The sequence below is a fragment of the Poecile atricapillus genome, chromosome Z (genome assembly GCF_030490865.1).
Source record: "Poecile atricapillus isolate bPoeAtr1 chromosome Z, bPoeAtr1.hap1, whole genome shotgun sequence".
In the NCBI taxonomy this organism is placed as follows: domain Eukaryota; kingdom Metazoa; phylum Chordata; class Aves; order Passeriformes; family Paridae; genus Poecile; species Poecile atricapillus.
In genome coordinates this window covers 98,060,971-98,087,871 of record NC_081289.1, presented here as the reverse complement: position 1 = coordinate 98,087,871, position 26,901 = coordinate 98,060,971, and the positions used below count along the sequence as shown (strand labels likewise).

The 26,901-nt window shown below is 40.1% G+C and overlaps 1 protein-coding gene across 1 annotated transcript in view; it reads left to right on the top strand.

The window, feature by feature from the left end:
• DGKQ (diacylglycerol kinase theta) overlaps positions 1 to 25,864 on the top strand; it is an 88,547-nt gene extending 62,683 nt beyond the window's left edge. Inside the window, exons 16-23 of the mRNA XM_058825878.1 lie at positions 5,599 to 5,750; positions 7,110 to 7,258; positions 7,847 to 8,028; positions 9,496 to 9,596; positions 14,031 to 14,177; positions 15,357 to 15,468; positions 16,999 to 17,151; positions 18,250 to 25,864. Coding sequence (XP_058681861.1) covers positions 5,599 to 5,750; positions 7,110 to 7,258; positions 7,847 to 8,028; positions 9,496 to 9,596; positions 14,031 to 14,177; positions 15,357 to 15,468; positions 16,999 to 17,151; positions 18,250 to 18,348 — 1,095 coding nt within the window. The 3' untranslated portion in view covers positions 18,349 to 25,864. The remainder of the gene's footprint in view (positions 1 to 5,598; positions 5,751 to 7,109; positions 7,259 to 7,846; positions 8,029 to 9,495; positions 9,597 to 14,030; positions 14,178 to 15,356; positions 15,469 to 16,998; positions 17,152 to 18,249) is intronic.
• Positions 25,865 to 26,901: the final 1,037 nt, after the last annotated feature.

Here is a 26,901-nt window from a genome sequence, read left to right as displayed (position 1 = left end):
CAAAGCAATTCACCCTCTTATTACCATTAGTGAGAAGACTGATCACAGCTCAGCTGTTGCATAAGCTGTTTGTTAGAAAGTCAAGCAGTTAGTGTTATCAGATGTGTTGATCTATTCCGCTGTTTCAGTGCGTTAGGAATTTAATCAAACACTTCTTCATTTCACAGTATTCAAATAAATGAAAATACTCTCTTCACTGGAGTGTGAAAAAAAAAAACCAACCTGCAGTATTTTATAAAGCTGTTTAGCTGCTGTGTGTAAGGAACTTTGGGGACAGTTTGGTCTCACTGTTTGGTATCAAATCAAGGTGAGAGACCATGCAGGACAAAATCGTTCAGTTCAGAACTAATTTAACAGAACTTGTTTTGCAGCACTGGCAAGCAAGGAAGTCAGCAGACAGTTGTATGTGACCAATACCAGCACAGGTTTTGGTGGCTTTATCACTAATGCCTTTTACTAGTGGAGTGCCCTCTGATACGCTTTGTTTAGGTGCGTTAAGAATAGCAGGAAAATATGTAGAAAGTTCCCAAACAGATGAAACTTTCCATTTCATTCATTCTACTAAATCCTCACACAAATATTTACATCTTAAAAGCATAATAGTTAAATGAGTGTTTTAGCCAAAACATAAGTGATTACTTTTCACCCTTCTGAAAGGGTTGTCACCTTTCTCACCCTTTGCTGGAAGGGTTTTCAAGCACTGGCATGGACTGCCCCAGGAAGTGGTGGGGTCACCAATCTCTGGGGGTGTTCAAAAAGTGACTGGACAAGGCACTTAGTGCTGTGGTCTAGTCAACAACGTGGTATTCAGTCAGAGGTTGGAATTGATGATGTTACAGGTCTTTTTGCAACTTTTATGATTGTGTGATTCTTCCATTTATGTAATATGCCAAAAAATAAAGAAAAGGCTTAGGGGTTGACCCAGCAGGTGCTCCCATAGTGTTCTGACACCTTGCACATAATTTCTCATCAGATAATAAGTCTTTGCTGGCCAGGGTGGAGAAAATTTTGTGCTTGGGGCATTGTGAATCCTTGTACATGGAAGATGCTGCTGGCAGCCATTTGCAAATGTTGAATTGTACTTGTCAGAGATATCTGCAGTTTCTGGAGACAGCCCACCACCTGGCAAAATGTGCTGTGGTTGTCACAGTGGTAGGCTGGTGGCACAGAACGCCTTGTTCTGCTTTGTTGGGAGGTGTCAATACACAGTACAGTCAATGGAAAGGGGATTAGCATGGATAATAAACATCTTTCCCCAGTTTAAAGCTGTGTTGTGCTACTCCTGACAAATTAGGCAATTCACGGTGACTGTCAGAGTGTCTAAATTACACAGCCTCCTTCAGCTGTCTCGAAGAAAGGAGCAATAAATTCCATCCTGAATGCCAGCCAACACAAAACCCTTCTGCAGGTTTCACTCCTCAAGCACAGCACTGAAGCCAGGGCTAAAGGAGGAGGGCAGTCCTCAGGCTGTGAGTCACACACTCTTCTGCCCAATAACAAACTCACTCATCTGTCCCCAGTGGGGCTGTATCAAGGACCTTTTTTAAGTGGTGCAGCATAAGGGTGCTACCCTTGTGGTCGTCTGTAATTGTAATCAAGAGTGTGCTCTTGAGGATGCGCAGCAGCAGCCCTGCTCTACTATACAAGCTGTCATGAGTTTTTAATCCTTACCAAAAAATTGGGTTTTTAGAAGCTGGCCTTTATCTGGGGATTTAGCAGTGTTTCTTACCTCCTTCAAGCTCAATGAAGAGTTGTGATGGGAAGTAAGTTCACTGTAAGGACAAGCACTTTCTTGAATACTTCTTATTCTGAATAGCTGCATCTAAATGCATATAGTTAGGAATTTACATTGGAAGATACCTTAACATAGGTGGGCTTGAGCAGTAGTTTAGTTTATACCACATACAAATTTTTAGTAGCTCCAGGCATTTGCTGTAGCTGCTTGGGAATCTTAGTAGCATTCAGGGTATATATTTACCTGGCTTGGGGGTTTTTAGGTACAGTATTGACATTCGACAAAAAATACAGTTGGCACTTTACAGTAGCAACTATAAATATGTATTTGCAACAATTTATGTTACTTGGGTAAGATCTCAGACAACTTTACAAAACACAGCTGGTTTTTTGAATGCCTTAGAGTGTACTATGTCTCAGAAATAGTTGTGATTCCCTTAAGTTGCTTTTGAATGATTTCAGTTACTTGGTTTTAAATCCAGTGCATTAGAACGTGCCTGTAAAAGCAAGTAATATAAAACATGTGTTCAGCATGTCACTTCTAAATGTCCCTATTTTTAGAAACTGATTTCCTGAAGAAGAGAAGATAATCAAATGTTCTTATTACATTCAAGTAAGAGATTTGTTAGACTTCAGTGTTGGGCTGGTTTCTTTTCTCCTATTCCTTTTTGAAAAAGTTTTGTTTACTTTGAACTCCAGAACTTCATATTTTTTCTTTTTATTATCCTGTTAACACCCTTTTTTAAACTCCACAAGTTTCCAGGCATTATACCAAGCCTGAGGTTTCAGGTTGCCAGTATTGTTCAGAAAATTGAAATGACTGGAGATTAAATTTTGGTATTTAAAAAGCTCTGAAGAGGAAGAAATGGGAAATGGACAGGAGAGAGGGTAGGGCAGAGTAAAAGCTAGACAAAGCGTGCTGGAAGGGAACAGTGTGCTCTGTTACCCCATGGGACATGATGTTTCCTTTAAGAGCTGCTCTGCCTTCTGTTGCTGGTGGGATTTAATCCCATACAGCACTAGCAGCTGGGCAGAGTGGCTGGAAAGCATTCCAGCACAAAAGGACCTGGGGATGCTGGTCAACATCTGGCTGAACCTGTGCCAGGAGTGTGCCCAGGTGGCCAAGAAGGATGGCATTCTGGCCTGCATCAACAGTAGTGTGGTCAGCGGGACCAAGGCAGGGACTGCCCTGTACTCAGCACTGGTGAGGCCATACCCAGAGCTGTGTCCAGTTCTGGGCTACTCACTCTGAGAAGAACATTGATGTGCTGGAGCATGTTCAGAGAAGGGAACAAGGATCACGGAAGGACCAGAAAACATGTCTTATGAGAACTGGCTGAGGGAGCTGGGGTTGTTTAGTCTCCAGAGGAGGAGGCTCAGGGTGACCCCATGGCTCTCTACGACTCCTGAAAAGAGGGGGTAGTGTTGTGGGGGTCTGTCTCTCCTGTCCTGCCTGCAGTGAGAGGACAAGAGGAAATAGCCTTAGTCCGAGACACGGGACATTCAGATTAGATATTAGAAAAAAAAGTATCACTGGCAAGGGGGTCAGGTATTAGAAAAGGCTGCCCAGGGAAGTCACCACTCCTTGCAGGTGCTTAAAAGGTATCTGGATCTAGTGCTGGTGATGTAGTTGAGTGGTTTAGGCATTAACAGTGGCAGTGCTGGGTGGATGGTTGGGCTTGATGATCCTAAAGTTGTCTTCCAATCTTGATGATTTTGTGATTATCAGAGGGCTATTCTAAGTGGGATATGACAAATGATGATGGAGCAACAAGATGGCCTTAACTTCTGAAAACACCAGAGCTCTGCTTATTCTTCTGTTAATGCTTGGAATGGCTCAGGGGGATGAAATCTTGTCTCTTTGAGAAGTGTGGATCCTTGAGTTGTTGACTTAATACTCAAGAAATCCTTTTTGTGACAGTGGCATGCAATTATGTTCCTTTGCTGCCTACAAATGTTCTTTCCATGCACTCAACAGAAATTAATAAATTATCCTTGTTATGTGTTGGGCATGCTTTGAGTAATTGCTTCCCTCTTTTCAATAATGCCTGAATGTAGAGGCCAAAGATGTTTTGACTTCAGTTGTCAGTTTAGCATGAAGGTAGTTCCTTTGGAGAGAGCTGTCTGCACAGCTTTCAGCCTCTTTATTATCAGCCTACTTGTTTTGTCTGCAGTGGAACCTTTCCAGAAAAATAAAACTGAGGTTATTTTGTCTGTTTGTCCCTCAAAACAGCCCTTGTTTGGCTCATTTATTTTTCTAGAAAACAAAGATATATTTTTAAACTGAATGTCTTGTAGAATCTGAAGGATGAGAAAAGAAGGGGCAGTGTGTGCCTGCTTCACCAGCCTTTATACCTGCTTAGTGTTCCTTTTCTCAATGTGTTTTCTCTTTATCAAGAGACAAATCACACTGGATGGCAGAGAGCATTTCTCATGCAGGCAGTGTTAGAGGAGAAGGAAGAAGGATTTTTATGTGTTTGTCAGCATCTTGACACATCTGGCAGGGTGTGACTTGCAGAGGATTAGCACCCAGCTCTTCTAAGAACAGAAAATTAGAGGAAATCTCTCAAGTACTGTGAAGACCCAAAGAATCATTTGCTTCTGAGTGCCTAAATCAGCTCACAGATCTGGTGTATCTGAATGTCAGACTCCATTTTGCATCCCCACAAATGTAACTGGTTAATTTGACCCGATTCCTCTGTTGTTCACCTCATCACTTACAGGCAGCAGCTGAAAGGCTCTCTGGGTGCTGCCTCCTCCCGTCTGTAGTTGTTGGTATCTCTCCACATGCTTGCACGCTGTGGTCATGCTGCTGCCTCACCGACCCCTGAATCATTCTTGTCTAAATTGACTTATATTTAGCACTGTTGTTCTGTTCCCTGAATCCATCCGGTCAGCTGCGTGACAAATTGCTGTTCCCTGAATGCTGTCCAATTTGTAAATAAGAATTACCACAACTTAGGGACTATGGCAAACATTTCTGTTCAGAAGTGAAGTTGTTGAAACGTCCAATGGACTTTCCTGGCATGTACCTGCACCCCAGCCTTGTGGCAGGATGGATAAAAGGTGTGCTGGTGTTCTCTAATCTTTCTAGAACTGCTTACAAATCATTTTACAGAACTATTTACAGGCAGACAGGCTGGGTGAAAACTAGTCCCAAGGTGCGTCTGTTGGCTGTAAGTTTTGATCTCCAGTGAGGTTGCAGATATTGTTCCCATGGAGTGCCCCAGGAAATCTCACCTCTGCCATGTCCAATGGCCTCCTTTGCAGTTTCTGGAGGCTTTGAGCAGCAGCTTCAGTAGGTTGCAAGATACTGGCAGCCCTGAGCAAATCCTCATAATGAAAAAGCTTCACTTACATTTTTTTAAAAGAAGCTTTCAGCTTCTAATTTCATAGGAAGAGGTATGCCACTGTCTGCCCCAAACATTATTTTAAATTCTTTATCCTTGTAAATTGATGTGCATTCTAAGACAACCACAGAAGTAAAGATTTTTCAGTTGGTTTGGGGAGAAGTTCTCACTTTCCAAGGAAACCAGTTTTAATCATACAGAACTCTTATCCCTCACACTGTTCCTTGGCCTAGACTGTTTACTGAAAATGTGTAGGAAGGGCTAATTAAAACTACTTTGTTTCTAATGTTAGGCTCAAATGTGTGCTTGTAGTGGGTTAAGGAGCCTTCAATTCCTAGGGGAGCAAAATCAGCAGCTAACCTGTCTATTGGCTGGACATTGAATCTTTTTATTTTTAGAATCTGGATTTTTTTAGTAGGCATCAAGGAAGCATCAGGTAATATTTCTGAGATGCAGTAATGATTTTCCTGCCTTTTCATGGCATTGACTAATCCTTTTTATTGTTTTGTTTCAGGCTTCCAAGATACCACAGAATTGTTGCCCACTTCTTGTATTTGTGAATCCAAAAAGTGGTGGTCTCAAAGGTCGGGATCTGCTGTACAGTTTTAGAAAGCTGTTAAACCCACATCAAGTCTTTGAACTTACCAATGGGGGCCCACTGCCTGGGTAAGTCATCATGTTTTCATTTTATTTTCTTTAATTTACATTGTTCTATTATTCTCTAAAAGGGTAGACTAGATTCACTTATTTTGAAGATCTAAATTGCTTCTCTTCTGTGCCTGAAGACCAGGGCAGTGGATCATTTCTCTCTGACTGTTCTTACTGTGACAACATATTTGTGGAGTTCTCTAAAGAAAAGTAAATAGAGTAGTTCCTGATGTATATACTTCTGTCAAATCTAGCAGAGTCTGGCCCTGGGAAAGTCATATGCACTTTACAGTAGCACATACTTAATAATTATTAAAAATGAATAGATTTTATATTTGAATGGAGATGGAAAGAGAAATGTCACATTTCCTGATGAGGGTGGTTTTTTGCTTTTATTCCTTCTGATGTTTCATGGGAACTACCAGGAAACTATAATAAAATTTTCTATTTTGACTCTTGAAACTTGGCCACAGTTAGTTGCAGAATTAACAGGGTCTGCCTGATCACAGCTGCAACATTTCTACAAGGAACAGAACATAATGTGCTTGTAGGAAGACAGGAGCTGATGGCTTGATTTAATGAGCCCCACTTTGTTACAGCTTTACAAAACTGAAAGCGATGGTTGTAGCCTATTCCTTTTCCCTTCGCTACTGCTTTAAAAAAAAAACGGTCACGACAAGATTTTGAGATCAAAAGCTTTTTGGGAAAAATGCAGCTTATGTAGGAGATAAACAAGCTACACAAACTAATTTTTCTGTCAGAACTGTATAATTCTGTTGTCCTTTTAATGCATTTCAAGCTGCAGCTTAAGTAACCAGTTCATTTTGTTTTGGCTTTGGAATCTTTCTGTAGCTTTATGGCAAAATACTCCCACTTGTTCAGTGTTTCTTGTGCAATGGGAAATAACAATTCTTTTGCATAATATATTGGTATGTAGGATGAAGAGCCACAAAAGGTAAGCATCACCAGGAAAACAGTACTGTGAAGAAGAAAATGTACTGTGATTCCTATGACTAAGTACAAAAACACCAGCAATAATCAACATCTCCTCTAGGATTTAGAAAGTTACAGATGTTCACATCAAAATTATGACTAGTTAGGTCTCTGTGCCCTTGCAAAAGGAAGTGGTTAACCATTTAGTTCTGTCTGTGAAAAATCATAGAGGAATATGGTTTTCACTCTTTTTAAAATCATCTTTATCTACAACTTCATGTTTTTCTATTCACTTCGTTGAATTTGATCCAGAAACTGACGGTAAAGGGGCATGGGCAGAAATCCAATAATACTGTGTTATTTTAAATAGCATATTGGAACTTCGCATTTCCTATATTCCATTGTTAACTTTTCTTTTCCCCTGTGCTTTGCTTCACAATGGAGGTTTCACACATTTTCCAAAGTCCCCTCCTTCCGAGTGCTGGTGTGTGGAGGTGACGGCACCGTTGGCTGGGTCCTTGGTGCACTCGAGGAGATCAGGCACAAGCTGGTGTGCTCAGAGCCCTCAGTTGCCATCTTACCTTTAGGAACAGGTGAGAATCACAGCAAGAACCACTCTTCTGCTGAGAACAGAAACCCTCTGGAAAGTTTTATCTTTATCTGTCTGACAGAGTACTCAGTTTTGCAGCTGACGTGCTGTGAGATTCAATTCTGGCTAGTGCTGGAGAGTAAGTCACTGTATCAGCTTTTCAAGGAAATGTCAGTCGTGCTTTCAGAAAAACACCATCAGGGAAAACAAGCAGCAGGAGTGTTGATGTGTGTGGGTCAGTGGGAAGGATTTGGGAGGGCAAAATATCCTCCTCCTGACAATTGCAGGTGCATCAGCCATTGCTGTAAGACTCAGTTCAACTCAGTTGCACCCCAGTGTCTCAACTCCATAACAAGCTTTTCCACCACTTTTTGTGGAAACGCTCCTGTGTGTCTGTATGCAGTGGTAAGCACATGTGCAGACACAACAGAGCTTAGATTTATTTTTCTTTCTGCTAGATAATTCTTCCTTCCAAACAAACTAATTCTGTGACTTGATTGGAGGCACTGTAGTGCAGTGTGATTTGTAAAACAGGGCTGATGCGCTGCTTATGAAACACAGTCATGTTTTGGTGTTCTTCACTGTTGCCCAGGTAATGATTTGGGGAGGGTCTTGCGCTGGGGAGCTGGCTACAGTGGGGAGGACCCATACTCCATTTTGGTTTCTGTGGATGAGGCGGATGATGTTCTCATGGATCGCTGGACTATCCTTTTGGATGCAGAAGAGCCAGCTGAAGGTGCAGAAAATGGCATTGCGGAACCTGAGCCTCCCAAGGTGAGCTGAGAGCCATTTGGGTGTGATTCTTGGGAACTGTTGTTCTACTGAAAATCACAAAGAGGATGGGTATTAATGTAGTTTAATTTTTTCTTCTCATTTGTCTTTGTGCTTGGGCCTTACTGAGCTGTTTCCTAGTTAATACAGCATGCGTCTGGACCTAGTGTTTTGGTTTTGGCAGGGCTAGTGGACTGCAGAGCACGTTTTGTAGCAGTTTAGCAAAAAGCATCTGATAGAGGATTAATGAAAAGATTCACATGGCAATGACATTCCTATTTGCTTCAGCTGGGAAAGAAGTCATTTCTCAAATAAGAAAAGGCTTTGGAAGGAATTCCGAAACACTTTCCAAAACCACGTGTAAACTGGAGTGTCAACTAAAAAGCACTCCCTTCCCCAAAAGGTACTCTCATCTTTCCTTTCACAGTTTAAGAAATTACTAGGAGTTGCTAGCATATACAGGAAGTAAATCCTTCCATCATCTTACTACTACTCTGTGTCTGTATACATGCCATTTGTTATTTGCATTTTTTTTTGAATGAAAGTCATTGTCACTTGGTTCATATGAGTTTGTTTCTGTTTAGGAAAATAAAAATTTTGTAGATGTTGGTGTTGATTGTGGATGATGATTTTGGAGCTGTATGTGAATCCTGGTTCCGTCTCTTTTCAGATTAACAGAAGAGCATGGACAAGGGGCTTGCAAAAAAAGTAGGAAATCATAACAATGGTAGCAATTGTCCAATATTTTAGTCTTGTCACTGAAAAATCGTAGGTATTATGAGTCAGTTGGAGGATTTAAGATGCTCAGGTTCCAGCTATTTTTTCACTTGGAGATGGGGGCTTTTTTTTCCCATGGTGCCTAAGGTGAAGGATGGGAGAGTAAGGCCTAGGATAAAAGAGCTATGGAATGAACTGGCATGCAAAGGAAGATTTAATGGAAGAAATAGTTGAAATCTGTAGAAACTTGAGACTGGCATATAGGGAGCTAGTTAAAACTGAGTAGGTTAAGTTCTTCATTCATCTAGTGTAAGCTGGTCACATTCCAAAATAAGTAAGAGTGTCTTCCCAATGATGTAATATAAATCCATGGTTGATGCCAAAAATAATAGTGGCATTAGTGTTCATCAGCTTGTGAAGTTATTGCATGGAATTGCTTTGAGAGGTTGATTTGGTTTTATTTCTGCATTTGTTTTTATTTCTGCCTTATTATGCTTGTTACTTTTAATTAAGATTAAATTTTGTATTTTCTGATACTTTGGAAGTAATGGCTATGCATGTCAACAGTTGTTCATGCAGCTTTAATTTTAGTGCAGTGTTTCTGGAAAATGTTTTCCAGAATCTGTCAAGATGCAAGTGACTTGGAAGAATCATCTGCAAGGCTTGCTTTTGTTGAAAAACCTTGGAACTTCTTCATTTTTCATTTAAAAATGAAAGCAGGAAACGATACCTTTTTTTTTTCCTTTTGGTCAGATTGTACAGATGAACAATTACTGTGGTCTTGGCATTGATGCAGAGTTGAGCTTGGACTTCCATCATGCTAGAGAAGAAGAACCAGGGAAATTTAATAGCAGGTAATCCTGGGGAAACCAGGTGTTAAAGGTCAATTCTGTGGTATTGTATTACCTCCAATTTACACTACAACTGATAATCTTAAATGCTACAGGTATCCAGTAATATTTATTGCTTTTGGCAGAGCTGGGACAAGGAGGAATTAAGCTAACCAGGAAGTCATAGACTGTGTTTTGTTGGTTTGGGTTTTGTTTGGGGTTTTTTCCCTCTACCAAGAGAGAGCACCAAAGCAGTTTTTGGAAGCCATGCCATTGTTATTCAGTATTCTTAGTTCACCAATAAGTGCATTGTTGAGTTCAGTGAAATTTTGAGAGTGAAAATATCTCCTGCTCAAAGCCTTTCACAAGAGTGAGGGCAGTGCTGCTACATAAGCAATAAGCACTGTTCGGAAGTGTTCAGAACTTCTTCTGTACCTTTTCCAGTTTTGCCTAGTGCTATTGCAACACTTGCACGCTATAAAAAACTCTCTGTATCTCAAGTGAGAATGTTATTAAAAACGTGTTGACAGAGACCTTCCTTCTCTCTGGCATGCACATCAACCAATAATGGGACTTTTTCTTCTTCCCATAATTACTGAAGTTGGTGAGCGAAAGAAATCACATCAGTAATGATGTGGTTTACTAATCAAATCAGTAATTCTTTGTAGAAACTGTTTTTGTTTGCTTCCCCTATGTTTGTGATTAAACACCTTCTAAATTGTCTCCTGGTTGCCAGTTACAGCCAGTTACAACTATGCAGTGTTCAAACTGTAACTATTAAAAATATTCTCTGACCACTTATGAGCACAATGATGGGTAATCCGACCTATTTTGTAGTGTTCTGTGTATTGTTACAGGCATTGCTCATGGTGCTTTCCTTAAAAACTAATACAATTGTTATTGTAAATATAGGTGGTTCCTGGTACCTAAGTTACTATTAGGCACTGGTTTGTATTTTCAATGCACTTGCCTGAAAGCATCACAGGTAGTAAAATCAGGCAAGAAGTTTGTGTGTAGCAGTGTCCGTTCTAGTAGTTGAAACTTTTCTATATGGACTTGTGCAGTTAATATAATGTACAAGTTATGTTCATTCTTACTTCAAAATATAGTCCATGTTTACAAAGCTGTGGTGCTTCAAAAGATGCATCCTCTTCTTATTGCCAATGCATTTAAGGGGTACATTTTGATAGCTATTGCCCTGTGTGCTTTTCATCCCTGTCACTTCCCAGTGTGCAGCTTCCATAGTGCAGTGGACAATGTCTTGGTATCATTCTTGCAGGGTGACTTGAAAGACTTGTGGGAAAGAAGAGTTGTTTTTTTTTTCCAAATCTGAAAGGCTATATACTTCTGAGAAGGAAACATTAAATAATTAATTGATACTGAGGAACATTTCTGCAGAAGCCAAAAGTTTGTGCTAACAGTGGTTGACACATGATATTTACCTTTGACTGCCTGTGAAAATGACTGCTAAAATAGTTGAGTTTATGGTTCCTGATGATAAGCAAGTGCACACTCTTGTCAGTAATATTAGCCTTTTTTTTTTTTTTTAATTATTTCTAGTAAATTAACTAAAAATGGTGTCTACTTAATGCAAGATGCAGCAGTTCCTGGCAGGTGAACTGACTGCTCTTGAGTGCAGAGCAAGAAGTTTCGGGTTGTGGCAACATAAATTGCAGGTAGTACTTGGAAGGAATATGCTTTTCTGAAGCAAGACATTAAAATGATAAATGTACCAAAAGCTGTGTGCTCTCTGGCCTCACTCAGTAGAGTCTCTTTGCATGCTCTGGACTGCTTACATTTAGCTAGCAGCTCAAAATGTAGTGATAACATCCCTGCAGGTATTCAATGCTGATCTTGCATTGCGGGGCAGATAAAAATAGTGCATATTGTGACAGTGATGGTCTTTGCATTGATGAGGGCCAAACTATATGAGTTTTTTTTCACAGTGTAAAATTCTTTGATGATAGGGCATCTGCCTTCATTCACAGAATCACGGAGTGGGTCAGGTTGGAAGAGATTAGAGTGGGTCTTCTGGTCCAACCTCCCTACTCAAACAGCACCATCTTGGAGCACTTGGCACGGGATTGCATTCCAGATGGCTCTTGAATATCTCCAGCGAGGCAGACTCCACACCCTCTCTGGACAATCTGTTCCAGTGCTCAGTTACCCACACAGTAAAGAAATTCTTCCTCATGTTCAGGTTGAACTTCTGTGCATCACTTTCTGCTCATTGCCTCTTGTACTTACGTGCTGCCTGGCTCCATCCTCTTGACACTTGTCCCTTCAGATACTTAGATAAGGTTTCCTCTCTTCTTGAGGCTGAAGAGGCCCAACTCCTTCGGCCTTTCCTGGTTAAAGAGATGCTCCAGTACCTTAATCATCTTTGTTGCCCTCTACTGGACCAGGAGCTCCATGTCTCTCCTTGTACTGAGGAACCCAGAATGGGACACAAACTGAAGATGTACCTCACTGTGACTGAGCAGAGGGATCAGCTCCCTCGACCTGCAGGTGATGCTTTTCCTAATGCACCCAGGACCCCCAGGTCCTTCTTTGCAGAGCTGCTTTAGATCAGGTTGCTTCCATCCTGTGCTGGTTCATGGGATTATTCCTTCCTTGATGCAGGACTCTCCATTTGCTCTTTGCTGAGTTTCAGATAGTTTCTCTCTGCCCATCTCTCCAGACTCTCTGGTCTCTCTGGGCGGCTGCAGAGCTGTCTGGGGTATCAGCCATTCCTCCCAGCTTTGTGTTGCCAGTGAACTTGCTGAGGAGGCATCTGGCTCTTCATCCAAGTCATTCCCATGAGATCCTGGAGCAGTTTTTAGGATTACATACTACAGAAGAGACTACATCTTGTTTGTACCATCCAGAATGGCAGGAGATTGCTGTGGCTAGCTGTTTCCTAAATGCAAGGTTTTGTCGTTCTAATTGGGAACGGCAGGAAGAACGACACGGACTCTCAAGGGAGTCAGAACAGGAGAGAATCTCTAGTTTATTGCTACAGCCATGTTATATAGACTAGTTCCTGGAAAGTACAGAAAGGAAACTCTTACTGGTTAGTAAAGTGCTACATTACCATCATTGGTCAGTGGGGTTCACCACCCCCTGACTTTCTCCTGCAAGGAAAACACGGGAACAGACAAACAGCACCTGCAGGCTGTTTTCTGTCTTTGAGGATTGTTTTGAATCCTCCCATGAATTTCCCAGGCTAGCTTCTCAGGCAGGGCTGGCAGGCCATGGGGCCTGCAGCTTGCTCCAAAGCTAGCCTCCATAAGGTTTGGGAGAATAAATAAAGTGCGCAATTTAAGGCAAGTTCAGGCTTATTTTACAGAGATATACAACTGTTCTACAGTTAGGGCACTGTGAAATATTCTTTTAGTTTCTGAAGACTTCCTTCTTTATGCAACAAAAATTAATACTTTTTGGGGATATTGCAAGTATTGTGTTTCCTACTGATATTCCAGTATTTTTCAGTTGTATCCAAATTAGACAAAACTTGTCTTAACATAGACACATCCTGCATGGAGCAGAAGTGTATGTTAAATGGTGTTACATGAGGTACCTTTAATTTGCAACTATATTCAACTGTTAGGACATAGGACTAATCATTCCCAATGTAATAATTTAAGATGACTGAAAAATCTCTGTCTGAAGACTTGGCTGTAACCTGCCCTGGTTGTCTTTCCCACTTTATGGTATTTAGACATAATGCTAGAGAGATCTCGCAGAGTTGAATTCCAATGACACCCATGTACTAGTAGGGTCAAATAATAGAAATTCATGCTTTTTGTTTTAAGGTTGCCCTAAAGGCCATGTATCTAAAGGCTTCCATTATAGAAGAAAGTGGTCTGTGTGTTTAACTATCTTTTGTTTATATTGTTCTTAAAATATTTTGCCATTTCTAGAGATGCCATAAAAATCTTCCTCATCTTTTTTATTCTAAAATTAGAGATGCTAGAGCTCTGTCACGAGTTGAGATTACTAAACCTGTTTTAAATTTCTGCAGCTAAGTATATGTCAAATTAATTAGGAATGTGTAAAGCAAAGATTTTCAAATGTTTTTTTGCCATAAGTATTATAGCATTGCATGAGAAAACAATTTAAAATGGGTCATGACGACCTCTAACGCTTAATCAAAAATGTAATCTTCCAGCCCAGGAGTTTACATTTCAAAGAGGCATTGTATTCAGGCAATGCTTCAAGAAGGGACAATTTTTCTCTAATAAAATTTCACAATCTGCACATGCCTCAACAGCAGAATCATCTCTTAAGTAAAGGTATGTAAAGCAGTAGTTCATGGTTTATGCTTTGTTTCTGCCGTAAAGTTAGAAGAATTTGAAATAGGTTTTAATTGAAAAACTCTTTAAAAATACCTGCTAGAGGGCAATAGTGGTATACATACAGGGAAGAATGCTACACCTGGCCTTACCTTTTAGTTACAAGATGCTTGCCTGCTCCTAGGTTTCACAACAAGGGAGTTTACGTGAAAGTTGGGCTGCAGAAGATAAGTCACACTAGAAACCTTCACAAGGACATAAAGCTGCAAGTGGACCAGCACGAGGTGGAATTACCAAGTATAGAAGGACTCATTTTTATTAATATACCCAGGTAAAAAGAAAAGGAAGGATCCCTTGTGGATGCATGCTGGACTGTGCGTGTAGAATTGTGACTTGGTATTTGAGGCTCAAATGTCAAGTGGTTAGGTATCAGGATCAAAGGCACTCGACCTGCACTCTTTTCTGACATGCTAGGGACTCGGTACCTAAGTAGTTCCTGCTGTGAAGGACAGACGGATTTCAACTGGAGTGTGTGATGCCACCTGGGTAGCCGTGGAAGACCACAGTTCAGATACTTTTACAGGCCTGTGAGTGCTTCCTTGACACCTGCAGGGAGCTAGAGTAACTGTTGTGGAAGCTAAATCCACAGGAGATCTGGCTTCCTTAGATATGATGCTAATAGAGGTATCTTTTTTGTTTGCACAAAACCAGTAGGTAATTAGCCCTGCCACACTATTATTTTTTCAACTGCCATCTTGTCTTAAACAACCTTTATCTCTCTGCATTTTGGTCTGAAATGTTTTATTAAAAACGTTACTTTTACATGTACTTACATGTGCACATACATTACACATGTACACACACATACACAAATACACATTGCACATGAGAGCTGTGGAGAACAAAAGATCCCAATTAAGTGATGAGTAGCTCATGTGCCAAAACAATAAGCAAGTGATTTGGGTGGGAAGGGTCAGTACTGGACAAAAAGCAGCATGGTTTAAATTGTCAGAAGCATTTCAGAGGACTGAAGTGCATGAATATTTGCTAACTACAAGTGCTTTTGGCCAGGTACAAGAATGAAATCTTGATAATTGTTTTAGCTTTAGTTTCTCTTCAGTAAGTTCCGTGAATATTGTCAAGTCCAGTAAGAGCTATGTTAAGTTCTTTCGTCTTGAAAATTAAGGATTAGTTTAGCTGTAACCTGTATTTCCCAGCAAACTAAAACTCTACAGAGTTACCTTCTTCCTATTTACACTTTTTCTTTTCAATGGAAACTATTTACTTCACTCCTTTTATGACTAAAAGATCTGATAAAAATTCTTCCAGATTTTAGAAAAACAGTTCCTGCTTTTACAATGCAGGAAAACTGCTCCCTCCAGCTCATGGAGGAGCAGAGTGTGTAGCTTTTGAAGCCTGAGGAACCAGCCACCCTTAGCAGGGCATTAGGGAGCTTGCCTTGGGGCAGACCACAGGCCCACAGGTGGTCACTGGTGTGCTCTCCACACAGCTGGGGCTCTGGAGCCGACCTCTGGGGGTCTGAGAGTGACAACCGCTTTGAGAAACCGCGCATCGATGACGGTCTACTGGAAGTGGTTGGTGTGACTGGCGTCGTTCACATGGTGAGTTGGCATCCCAGTAAGCACAGGAGAAACATACATTTTATGGGACAGGCTTATTTCTTAACAAACACTTCATTGCAAGTGCATGGTCCTAAAAATTAAGAGAACTTGTTAAAAATCCATGGGGAAATGCTTCATGACTTAACTAGACTTTGAACCAAGTAGAGAAACATAGATGTGTACTATATATATGTAATGATATACATATAGATAGATAGATACAGATATTAAATACAAATATTATGATGGAATGCACTAGCTTTCTCATAACAGGTATCATGGTGCCCAAATGGTTCAAGGCATGAAAGCAAGATTTTATTCTAATATTACAAAAACATGCACCCTCCATCTAGTGTATTTGTAAAAAGTCTTGTCATACCTCATCACAATTGTCATGGAGATTCCATCAAGACAGGTTGCTTTATAATTATGTGCCACAGACTTTCCAACACCTGTCACTGAGAATTTGATACTTGCTGCTCTTGATTTGAATGCTACATCAGGCAGGTGGTATGCCGTTCTGCAAAGAATATTATGACTCAAGCAACTATTTTTTAATTCTTTCATGTATTACATATTTTTGTAATGCTCTGCTATTAGTAACACAGTCCTGTGGGATGGTAGGTTATTTTTGTCTTCGTATCTTGCCACTATTTAAAAAAAAGTGCTGCTGAAAAAGTGTATGTAGTCAGGTAGCTAGAGATAACTAATCCATAAAACCACCAAAATTGGAAAGGTGGGTGCTTAAATTTTGTGGAGCTCAATCATTGCTGTTGGTCAACTTTATTTTGTAATTTTCATATTCTAAAATACACTAAAGAGTTGTTTTGGTAGACATCCTTAAATCTTTTGTGAAAGTAGAAGCAGCTTTGGAGTATAAAAGTTAACAAACCTGTGCTTTGTGTTTGTGATATTAAGGTTTTTACTCCCATGTTTGGTTTCTTCACACATTCCCCAAGACTACGTGTAGCAGCTAAGTTCACTTTGCTTCAGTTCTACAGTTAACTCTAAAAGTTAACTCAGGTGTTAAGTTGTAGTTGAGTATGTCTATAACAAGTTCAGTGTGTGCATTATGTATCTCTGTAGCTCTATGGAGCTGAGTTTGGAAAAACTCTCTCTGATTAATAAACTGCTTTTAGACTTTGGAATTTTACATGTGCTGAAGTATGTGTGTATAATTAGGTGTTTTTAGAAGTATTTACTTCTACATTTTGGAGGGGGAAGTCAAAGCAAACAAGACCTCTGTGAGTGTATGCTCCCTGGCCAACCTTTGTGTACAAACAGCTTTGCTTTGGCAGTTGTTTTGCCTCCTGCAGTCTTCAGGAGTATCCAAGTTCTCCTTCCTAGACTAGCTGAAATAATTAATGCTGGGGCAGTAAAGGCATCCTAGTTTTGCCTAAGCAGTTATTTTAGCTAAAACTTAAAATGTCAGGTGAGAATAAAATAATACCCACCTAGTTTAATTGCAGCTAGTATTTGTACTTCTTGTTAGTTGGAGTGACTGATATCCTGGCTTTTCTTCCCTAACAGGGTCAAGTCCAAGGTGGTTTTCGATCAGGAATCCGCATAGCCCAAGGCTCATATTTCCGTGTAACACTTCTAAAGCCAATTCCAGTTCAAGTTGATGGAGAGCCCTGGATTCAGGCCCCTGGCCAGATTATAATTTCTGCTGCAGGACCAAAGGTACTGAGTCTAGGTTTCTCTTAGCAGTTTGACTTTGTTCCAGCACTGGATGTTATTGTATTATCTTGTTTGCCTGTGTTCTGATGCTTAATCATAAAGAAGCTGTTTAGCACTGTGTGGTAACTGACATAGCAATTTCTAAAGAGGATGGTTTGAAGGCTCTCTCCAGTGGCTCAGAGGAGGCTCATGTTTAAAAAAATTGTCCCTGAGCCTAGTGACTCAATTTTCCCTGTGTATTGGGATCTTCAGGCAGTGTTGCTTTTCTTGAAGCAGGGCAGTTAAAAAGGCCACAGTAGTAGTGCAGTGTGCAAGGTAGGAATCAGTCTGCTGGAGAAGGGAAGGTCTGTCAGACAGTAGTACCAAAAGAGAAAAATTAATAAAAGAGAAGCAGGGTCCGTGAAAGAGAGACTTGAGTAATCAGCGTCTGTTTTTTCTCGATTATCTCAATGTGTACATAAAAGACAGCATCAGCTCCCTAAGAATTTAACTTCTCTATTGACTTTGAAATTTTGAAATAAACGTTTTGCAGTGGGTGACTGTGGTGCGCATTTGCTGGCTGCCTTAAGGATGCTTTTTCAACTCACAGACATTTGCTGCTATAGGCGAGTTCAGAGGATATGTAGCTGTACTGGGAGGGCGACCAGAATAATTGCCCTTGCTAACAAGAAGTGAGTGAAAGAGAGGGTCATACCTCAAAGTTTCAGAATATGTTAAAACTTCATTCTTTTAATGAGAAGAAGTGGGAAAGAAATGGAAAAAGAGAGAGCAAACCTAATTTGTCCTTTAGTGAGAAATATTTCTTCCTCTTGTAGCAGGTTACTGACTAGTTATCTCTATATATGGGTATATATATATATGTGAGTGTACAGGAATATATATGCACACACATACATATACATAACATATATATGTTTGTCCAAAAAAAAGCAGTAAATCCTATAGCTTTACAAGGATAGGTGCACCACATGTTTGTGTATTTAAATGTTTTTCCTTTGCAGTTCAGCTTTTTACTTGGTTATTAGGTAATTGCCTTAGATCAGCTTATTGATGACTACAGATATTTTAATACTCACCCTCTTTTAAATTTTTCAATTTTAGGTCCATATGTTGAAAAAATCCAAGCAGAAGCAGAAAAAAACTGGAAGCCTGAAAGAGATGAAAGTGGATAGCCTGTCAGTCTCTGAAGGAGGACGCTAAGAGGAGACCTGTGTTCATGCCTATGGTAGATACCACCCTGGTCCCGTAAAACCGAGTGCAGACAAGTCATGAAGAGTGTTGCCTATGAGCGTGCCTTTCATTACATTTTGGTAGTACTGGGTTCTTCTTTGTCTTTCAAGGATAGTACCTCATTGTCACAAATAACTATTATGCATCACTTGTCTCGTCTGAAATGTTTACTTGGGGTTGCTTTTCTGTAAGCTGTTTCCCAGCCAAATAGAGATTCCAAGATGCTGAGATTTCTGCATTTCTCTTCACGAAAAATCCTTCCCTCCTCCCAGTTCATCCTAAAAGAAAATCATTCCATATATAATTTTTAATTGTTCAATAACTCAAAATGTTTTTCTTTGAATTAATGCTCACAATAGCATCCTAACCAAAAAACGGCAGTAACATGAGCTGCTGAGAACTCCTTAGATTAGTCCAGCTAACAGCTGAAACAGTACAAGTGTAAAAATTAAAAACACAAAACACAGGAGAGATTATTTCTGTTTAAAGGATCCCAGTGCAGTGGGAAGAGAGAAAGTGCTAGAACAGTTGAATCAAAATTCTTCAGAGTATTTACTTCAACAGTATTTGGACAGCATGAATGAAGGAGAAACAGCCTGTAGAGCAATTTTTCAACTGTAGCTTAGTTTCTCATTATTGAGCCAAAGCCTGTTTTAAAAGGCATTTGAATTTTATCAGCTACAACTCTCAAAATAAAAAAGAATACCCAAGGCAGTAGTATGTTATGCCAATTCTTTTCTATCACTGAAACCAATACCTTTGACACCAGACTTTTTTGTCTTGACTTTACTGGTGTTGTTTCATTTTCATTAATTTGGACTGTTATACAACAGCAAGCTCAAGAATCATCGTTAATTAGGTTAAAAGAAGTACCACTTAGTGTTCAATTAAGTAAATTAGCACAGTCATACGTTAGAGCTGAACTGATATACAGCATAGCTTAGCTGAGGAGCCTTAGCAGCTATTGAAGCCTGTAGTGTGCATTATGTAGCATTACTAGATGCTTTAGGCTTCAAATTACTGGGAATGGGAGAGGCATCATGAAAATTCACTTACCTCGCCAGGCTTCTCAAGTCTTTGTGGGAGTTATTAGGCATGGGTCCAGGGACAGAGTGACTGTCTTTTCTCACTTGGATGAATGTGTGCTCTGCAGAGGCTCTTTCTCCATCAGTTCCTGTGAGGCCAAGACCACTTCTTTGTGTTTACCCATCTGTGGAAGGTGTGGAGATCCAGTACTTTTGCAGTTTAGTGCTGGAGACCGGTGCAGCTGTGCTGGTCCTGCCATACACTCTCTGTATCTGCTATGGATAGCTGTAGTCATGGTCGTCACTCACAGCTCTGCTGTCTCATCTCACTGTGGTTCCCCAGGGAATGAACCTTTTCCTTTCGGTCACCATCATACACAAAGGGCTCTGTGAGCTACTTGTGGGCAGGAGGTGGGACCTGCAAGGTTTTGCCACTTGTATGCATCTGTTGCTTGGAGCTGCTTAAGCCACGTTGGCTAGAGCCCACTTAGCCATATGGTGGGCTTATTTGTCCTCTGTTGCACAGTAATAACTATTTCAGTTGTGGGTGGCATGAATTCATCACTTGAGTGTCAACAAGAGGAGCATTCCTCTTGCCAGTGTATCTAGAAAAACATCTCTAGCTGCTTCAGGGGACTTAAGTGTAACTCTGAAATACGCAAAAGCTGTTTTGTGATGGAGCCAGTTATGTGCTGAGGCATTTCTTGCTGGGTCTTGTTGATGAGTCTGTACTCTCAGCACTTTGCCAGCTTCAGCAAGAGCTGATCATTACATGTGCTTTCTACTTTCCAGTCATGGTGCAACGAGGGTCTGAATGTCATCTATAGCAACAGAATGATGCAGCTAAAGCTATAAAGAGATACAAAATAGCTATAGAAAAATGGCAGATGCCTAAAGCTTCTCCTTTCAATCTAGTGATGCCTTCTCCGTTTTCTGGTACAGATGCAGTTGGAGGAATGACTTCTGTTTTCAGTGAAACCTTTTCTTAATTGTTTAAATTCTTAATTTAAATTTGGGGATGTTCTTCAGGTCCCACAGTGTGGACTACAACTTAATTTTTATTCAAAATGCAAACTGGATTCATGCTGTGAAGGAAATAGTTTGGATAGTACAGAGCTAAAAGCCTTATCTTTCTGATCATTAAACACAGGGTTGTCTTCTTTAGAACCTGGGCATGAGGGGTCTGTCTCTTCTAGCATCCTGGTTCCGGCTTTACAAGTAGGGAATATGAAGTGTTGTATTTTAGGATGTGCACTCTCTGAATGAAGTTCACAAATTAGAGAGGAGATCTGGAATAGGCTGCTGCTTCATAATTGTCCAGAAAGACAAAGAAACTGCTTTGTATCCTTGGGGCAGCAGAAAGAATGCATGGTCTACTTTCCAGTTGCTGACTCAGTAGTGGAAGCTGGGCTTTTTGTTACAGAAAACCTGCATAAATTTTAAGATTGCTGGTACTGACTGTCTTCTGCAGCCCAAATAAATAACCCTGTCTTACTGATTTTCCAGACATACATAATCCTGCAGCATGTAGCTGACACTGTTTCAAGTTCTTGGCTTGTTAAAGGACCTGACTGTCTCTCCTTTTGCTCTGTATCTGTTATCTGAAATAACATTAAATTCATAGGTCAGAGTATTTTAATCAGAGGGCCCCTTGCTGTGGCATATTCTTCCTGAAGATTTCCCATCCCTGGAACTCTGTACAAGCCTGTTTTGGGATAGCATCATGGTAGCAATGTGACGCTGAAGTATGAGTGTAATCTCTTACCAGCTTCCAGAGGGGGTGCTGGCAGAGGACAAGGAGGCTTTGAGTTTTGTTTTTCTTCCCCTTTTTTTTCCAGAAACCAACTGCCATATATTTGAGCAGATGAGTGCCACACTGAAATGAAAACATAGCTTAAGAAAAACACACTTAGTATGTAAGTCCTCTGTGCGTGAAAAGATGAAGCTTAATGTGTTTTGATGACAAAACAGATTCCACTTGAGGTAGGAAACCCTCTGGAAAACTTTTAAAAGGAGAAACTCACTCATTAACTCCACTGTTAAGATGTTCTAGTTTCAGGTTCTGTAAAGGCCATTATATCAAGAATATATGTATGTGTGTGTGTATTCTTTTTCTCACATTTTCATTGCATATGGTGTCTGAGAAGGCCTAATATTTTCTTGCATGGCCTGCATGAAGGGAGAGGATAAGACAATTCTTTGCAGTTAATACAAAACATTTGGACTTAGCCTTTCCACTGAACATAATAATTATTTATGTGACAGTGGGCAGATAGATGTTTCTCCATAATGACTGTTTTGAGTAGTATTGTGTGAGAACCTAGTGGTCACATGGCCAAGTACTTCAAGTAATGCAGTAACCGAAGTGTTGGGGAAGAGGTTCTTTCAAGACAGGAGTTAAGTAACAGCAGGCACACAGGACCAGGAACTGTAACTGTGGACAGGGAAGAGATGCAGACTCTTTACTATCCTGAGCACACTCCTTCATCCTCTCTCCACTGCCTTTTTATCTTGCTTATAAACCTTGGCAGGCACAAATAGCACAACCAGCATCTCTCCTGCTGAGGTACACTCTCCTGACCTTTTACTAGTGTCCTACTTAGGCATTACCAGCACTGGGGAGAGAAAGGTCCTGAAAACTCTGGTTCCTTTCAAATACCCCAATGTTGCAGACTACTGCAGGTGGTCAGTTGGTTAAAATCTATTTTGATGAGTAAATGCATTACCTCTCCCTTGAATTAGCAGAACCAAAATTCAGAAGCTCATCCCTGAGATACGGGTGCTACTCTAGAAAATTTGCTGCTTTTTTTCCCCATGGCTTTACCCTTGATTTGTACAGTTTAAATTGCTGGTGTTTTCACTGCATCGATTTTTAGGTGAAATGATTATTTTGCCAAAAGCCTTTTGTTTATATATGTGTACATATGTACGTGCACATACATGTGTGTACATACATGTGCACACACTCTTTAAGAATACGCCTTATTGTATTTCCTTCCACAGTGCCTAGTTATACAGCTTTTGCCCTGTTACAGCATTCTGATAGCACTCACTTCTGGATCTTTCTCTCACTGGTTTTGGACATGAGGCAGGACTTGCACTTTCCAACAAGACATGATGGCAATATCGTGAAAGCACAACTGTGTTTAGAGTACAGTGTCTGCATTTATGCAGTTTGAGCTCTGCTTGCTGTTTCTAGATTTTAGTCCAGTATCTGTGTGCCTAAAACCAATGGCAATCGCTATTGTAGCATTTTAAAAACTAGGAAGAAGCTGTCACTGCAAGACTTAACTAAGGAACAAAACTAAATTAACTGTTACAGAAAATTGTTTAAAGTCTTCACAGTTGCCCTCTTACAAATATTGTATGGATTTCATTTCTTTAAAGAGCAAATAATGTACTTGATTTGAAAATCAGCTGTTTTGAATTGCTCAGCATTTGTACATGCATGTGATTCTGTAGCAGTCTGTTGGCATATAAATATCATTATCAAATGAAACCTCTTTTTGTGGGACGAGAAGGTAAGAGGAGCTGTTATGACACTTAAAAAGGGCTTACGTTAAAGACACAGATTTGGTTACATATGTATTTAATAATGTACCAACTGTAGGTATGCTCTGTCTTGCATAGTCCATATTCCATATTCCAGCACCAGTATTGGGGGCTCATTGGAGTTGTGCACTGGCAGAAGATACTCTTTCAGTCTGCACCCCATAAGTCTTTCTTACCATTTTAAGAGTGACTGTACATCTTCCTCTTTCTGCCAGGCTGTCCTTTGGGCCTAGCTCTGTACCAAAACTGGTAATGAAGGTATGAGCATGTGCTGGTGAATGTGTGTGGAGAGTGGGGAAATGGAGTTCCTGCTCTGAATTTGTTTGGCTTAGATTATGCTTTAATTTCTACTTTAGCCATCTAACAGCTGTGCAGCAAATATTTGGCAACTACTGAATTGCCTTGGATTCACCAGTGACAATGTTGCCTCATTTTCAGGCTTTGATCTTATATGTGTCAGAATATGTGTAACTTCATTATACTTTTTGCACTTAACAGAAAATACAGGTTAGGCTTAGGGTATGGCAAAATTGCAATGTTTGTACTTTTTTTGTAAATATGGGGATGATTCTACAGATACAAAAATGCACTTTCAGATAACAATGAGAACAAGTTTGTAGAATACAATTGTTTAGGAGTTTCTCTGGCTGCAGTGTTCCTGATCCCCATCCATGTCTAACACTGTGTTCTCCTTGAAAGCCTGCTTGGGGATAGAGATGGCTTCTCACATTGCAGAATGTATTTATAGCTGACTGACTGAAAGTTCGTGTATGTTTTTGAGCAAATTTGCTGCTATTCTAAGTTTTAGGTTTTACTAGACTGCTTCTGTAATGCATAAAATAATGTTCAAGTTTTATTTATAATGTCAACATTTACTGATTTGACAGTTGCAGGAGACATCCAGCCCAAAGCCTTCATTCCTTTTGCTATTTAATGATTTTGTTTTGTTGTTGTTATTTTTTTTTTAGCAGTATAGGCATTGTATGTGTGGAGTGCAGTGAAATGAATGCAAATTACTAACCATTACCTGCAGTTAGAGTGGCATTTTCAATGTTTACAGGACAGTGACTATTGATTGTAAACCCATACATGTCCACTGAAACAGTGCACTCTTTGTATGTTTTGGAAGCATTGTTTCTGCTTACCATAGTAACTAATGGAATAGTTGCCTTCTGGTTTTAGAGTCCTGCTTACGTTGCTTTGGAGAGATTTCAGTGTGGGTTATGGCTTTTCTGCCATGGACTCACAGGACAGAATTTGTACTGATACAAGTGTGTTACATGGAGCATGTTTTCTGAAAGAGTGACTTTATTTTTTGTGAAGATAATTTATGAGAAGGTTTTATAGCAGATCAGTGCTGAAAAAGTTGAAGTCTTGAAATAACATTTGTAGACATTAAAGATCTATCCCAAAGCGCAGTATTTTTTAATAGGGCAGTGTTACTGATGTAGTTATCCCTCTGAGCTCTCCTGGCAGCATAGCCATTTAGCATGTCACTCTGCACTGGTCAAGTGTGTTATTTAGGGGACAACCTGATTTCAGAAGATATGGCTTAATTTATATTGTGCATATCCCCTATTACACCTCTGGCAGCAACTCCCAATATAAACATCAACCATACAAGGCAGAGTTTCTTCCCCATAGAGATCACTTCAGGTTGAAGAGCAGAGAGCCTGCCCTTGTGTTTGACTGCAGAAAGGTTATAAGTCTGGTGACTGTCTGGCACTTAGAGTACTCTCTCTCACCATCACAGAGTGTGCCACACAAGCTCTTTTGCTTTCTGAAGGCAGGCAGGCACAAATCAAGAGTGCCTGAGTCAGATTGTTAACACCTTGTCTCACCATGGCATCCATTTCTTAGTGCTGCTTATCTTTCCAAATTGGGTAGCAAGAGGTGCTTGAAGTATTACTGAGTATTTATTGTGTAATTTTGGGTGCTTATAAAGCCTTCACTGCTATTTTAAAGCAAAATTTGGGGATCTGTAGCATAGCAATAGCTGTATAACTCTAGCATTCCAAACATGCCCAAAGCAAGTTATCCTTGTGATAGTTTAGTTAGCAATGGTGTAGCTAGCAGCAATCAGTATCTTGAAGCTACAAGTTCTGAATATTGGAAGACTACATCTCTGCTTTGAATGCAAAGCATTAGTGTTTATAATTCACTATAGATTTCAGCATCTCTCCTACTTACAAATGACTGATAACATCTTAATTCTTCTCAAACTATAACGTAAGTATTGCTTAAATAACTGTCTTTCACCTCTGGTTATTTAAATCATCCAATTTACACAGTTGTATGAATGCTGTTTTATTATTAAGATACTCTTAAGATGTCTCATGGCATTTCTTGTGAATGTTCTGATACTTCAGTAATAAATAATCCTGACCCAATAAACTAATGTAATCTGACAAGTTATTGTCTAGTGCTTATTCTTTATGCACCTGCCTAATTCTCAGAAGAAAAAAAAAAGCCTAAGTATAAGCATTAAAATGGTTAAAAATGGTTTCCACACCTGTGCCTCAAACCAGTAATGCATTGTCACACATTTACTTGTGGATTGGTCTCAAAAACTAGCTTTTAATGATGTAAATTGTTTCTCAATGTCTGCCTTGCAAATGAGACATGTCACTATATTGTGGTAACTTGTCTTCAAACAGCATACCTAGTGTACTAACAGATTTTTTAAAAAGTAATTTATAAAAGATCGAGTTTTCTCTTATATTTAAACTTCTGTTCATCCTTGGGTTCTGTTCTTAATACAATTCTGTGTATATTTTGCAATACGTGTTTTTGTGTTTGACTGTACATTTTGCACCAAAATGAAATACTGTATTCTAAGTATTATTTACAAGTTCCAGAGATCTGTAACTAGAATTTGCTGTGAAAAATACAACATCTCTTCTACCCTGGATGCTTGTGGAGTAGTTATGCTTTAAAAATAGTGGAATACACTTCTGCAGAAGCAAAAATATCTTATCTCAGCTGAGCACTGCTTTTATAGGAATTCTGTAGCCTTGCTGTTTGAGATTGGGTCATGCCTTTTGAAAGGGTGTCTGTGTTCTAACTGTGTGATTTCACATGTTTTCATTTGTGAGACGACATCCAAGTTTGACCTCTGTAACATTCAAGCACCTCTAGAACCCTTATTTCTGTGGATAGCACTGTAATTGGTAAAGTATTTCTGTGATAGCACCATCACAGTGTGTTAAGCATTTCTGGTGTTTTGAGTTACTTTAATGATGATCCAGATTTTCCAAGGTATTTTTGTACACTTCCTTGCCCTGTTTTCACAGAAACACATGACCTGGTGTTTTCAGGCTGTGGGTAAGCACATACCCTTGTGCTTGGCTCAGGTGAGCAGTGGTGGATCTGGCCTGCACAACTCAAAGGCCGGACCTCATTTACCTTGGCTGGGAGGGACTCAGCTGGAACAAGTAGAAGGGCTGTCAGTGAGCCAGGCCCAGGTGGAAACTGTCCCACTGTGGGTGGACATCTCACCCCTCCTGGCAGTTAAGGTCTGCCTTTCATGGCTGGGGGGGACTCCTCCGCTTGGGATGTCCCTGCTGCACTAACCTTGCCTCTGGCAGTGAGCAATTGGTGTTCTCCCTGCTCTGTTCAACAACTGCAGAACTGAGGAGGCCTTGGTTCTGTCCCAACACCTCTGGACAAACCTTACTGTTCCTTGCTGGACTCCAAATCAACAAGCTCTGAAGCAGCTACTATTATATTTAAAAAACATACATGAAAAAACTCGGTTAGGGGCTACAGTTCTGGCATAAGAGGGGAAGCAGACAAAACACTGACCTTCATACAGAGGTAAGAAGGAAAAAACAAACCACAAAACATCCAAACCTGAAATTGATTTTACCCTTGCCTTCCTCTGGGCTGAGAGAACAGCAAGAGAAGTACACAACTGCCAGCAGTACCCCCCTGCCCATACAAGGTT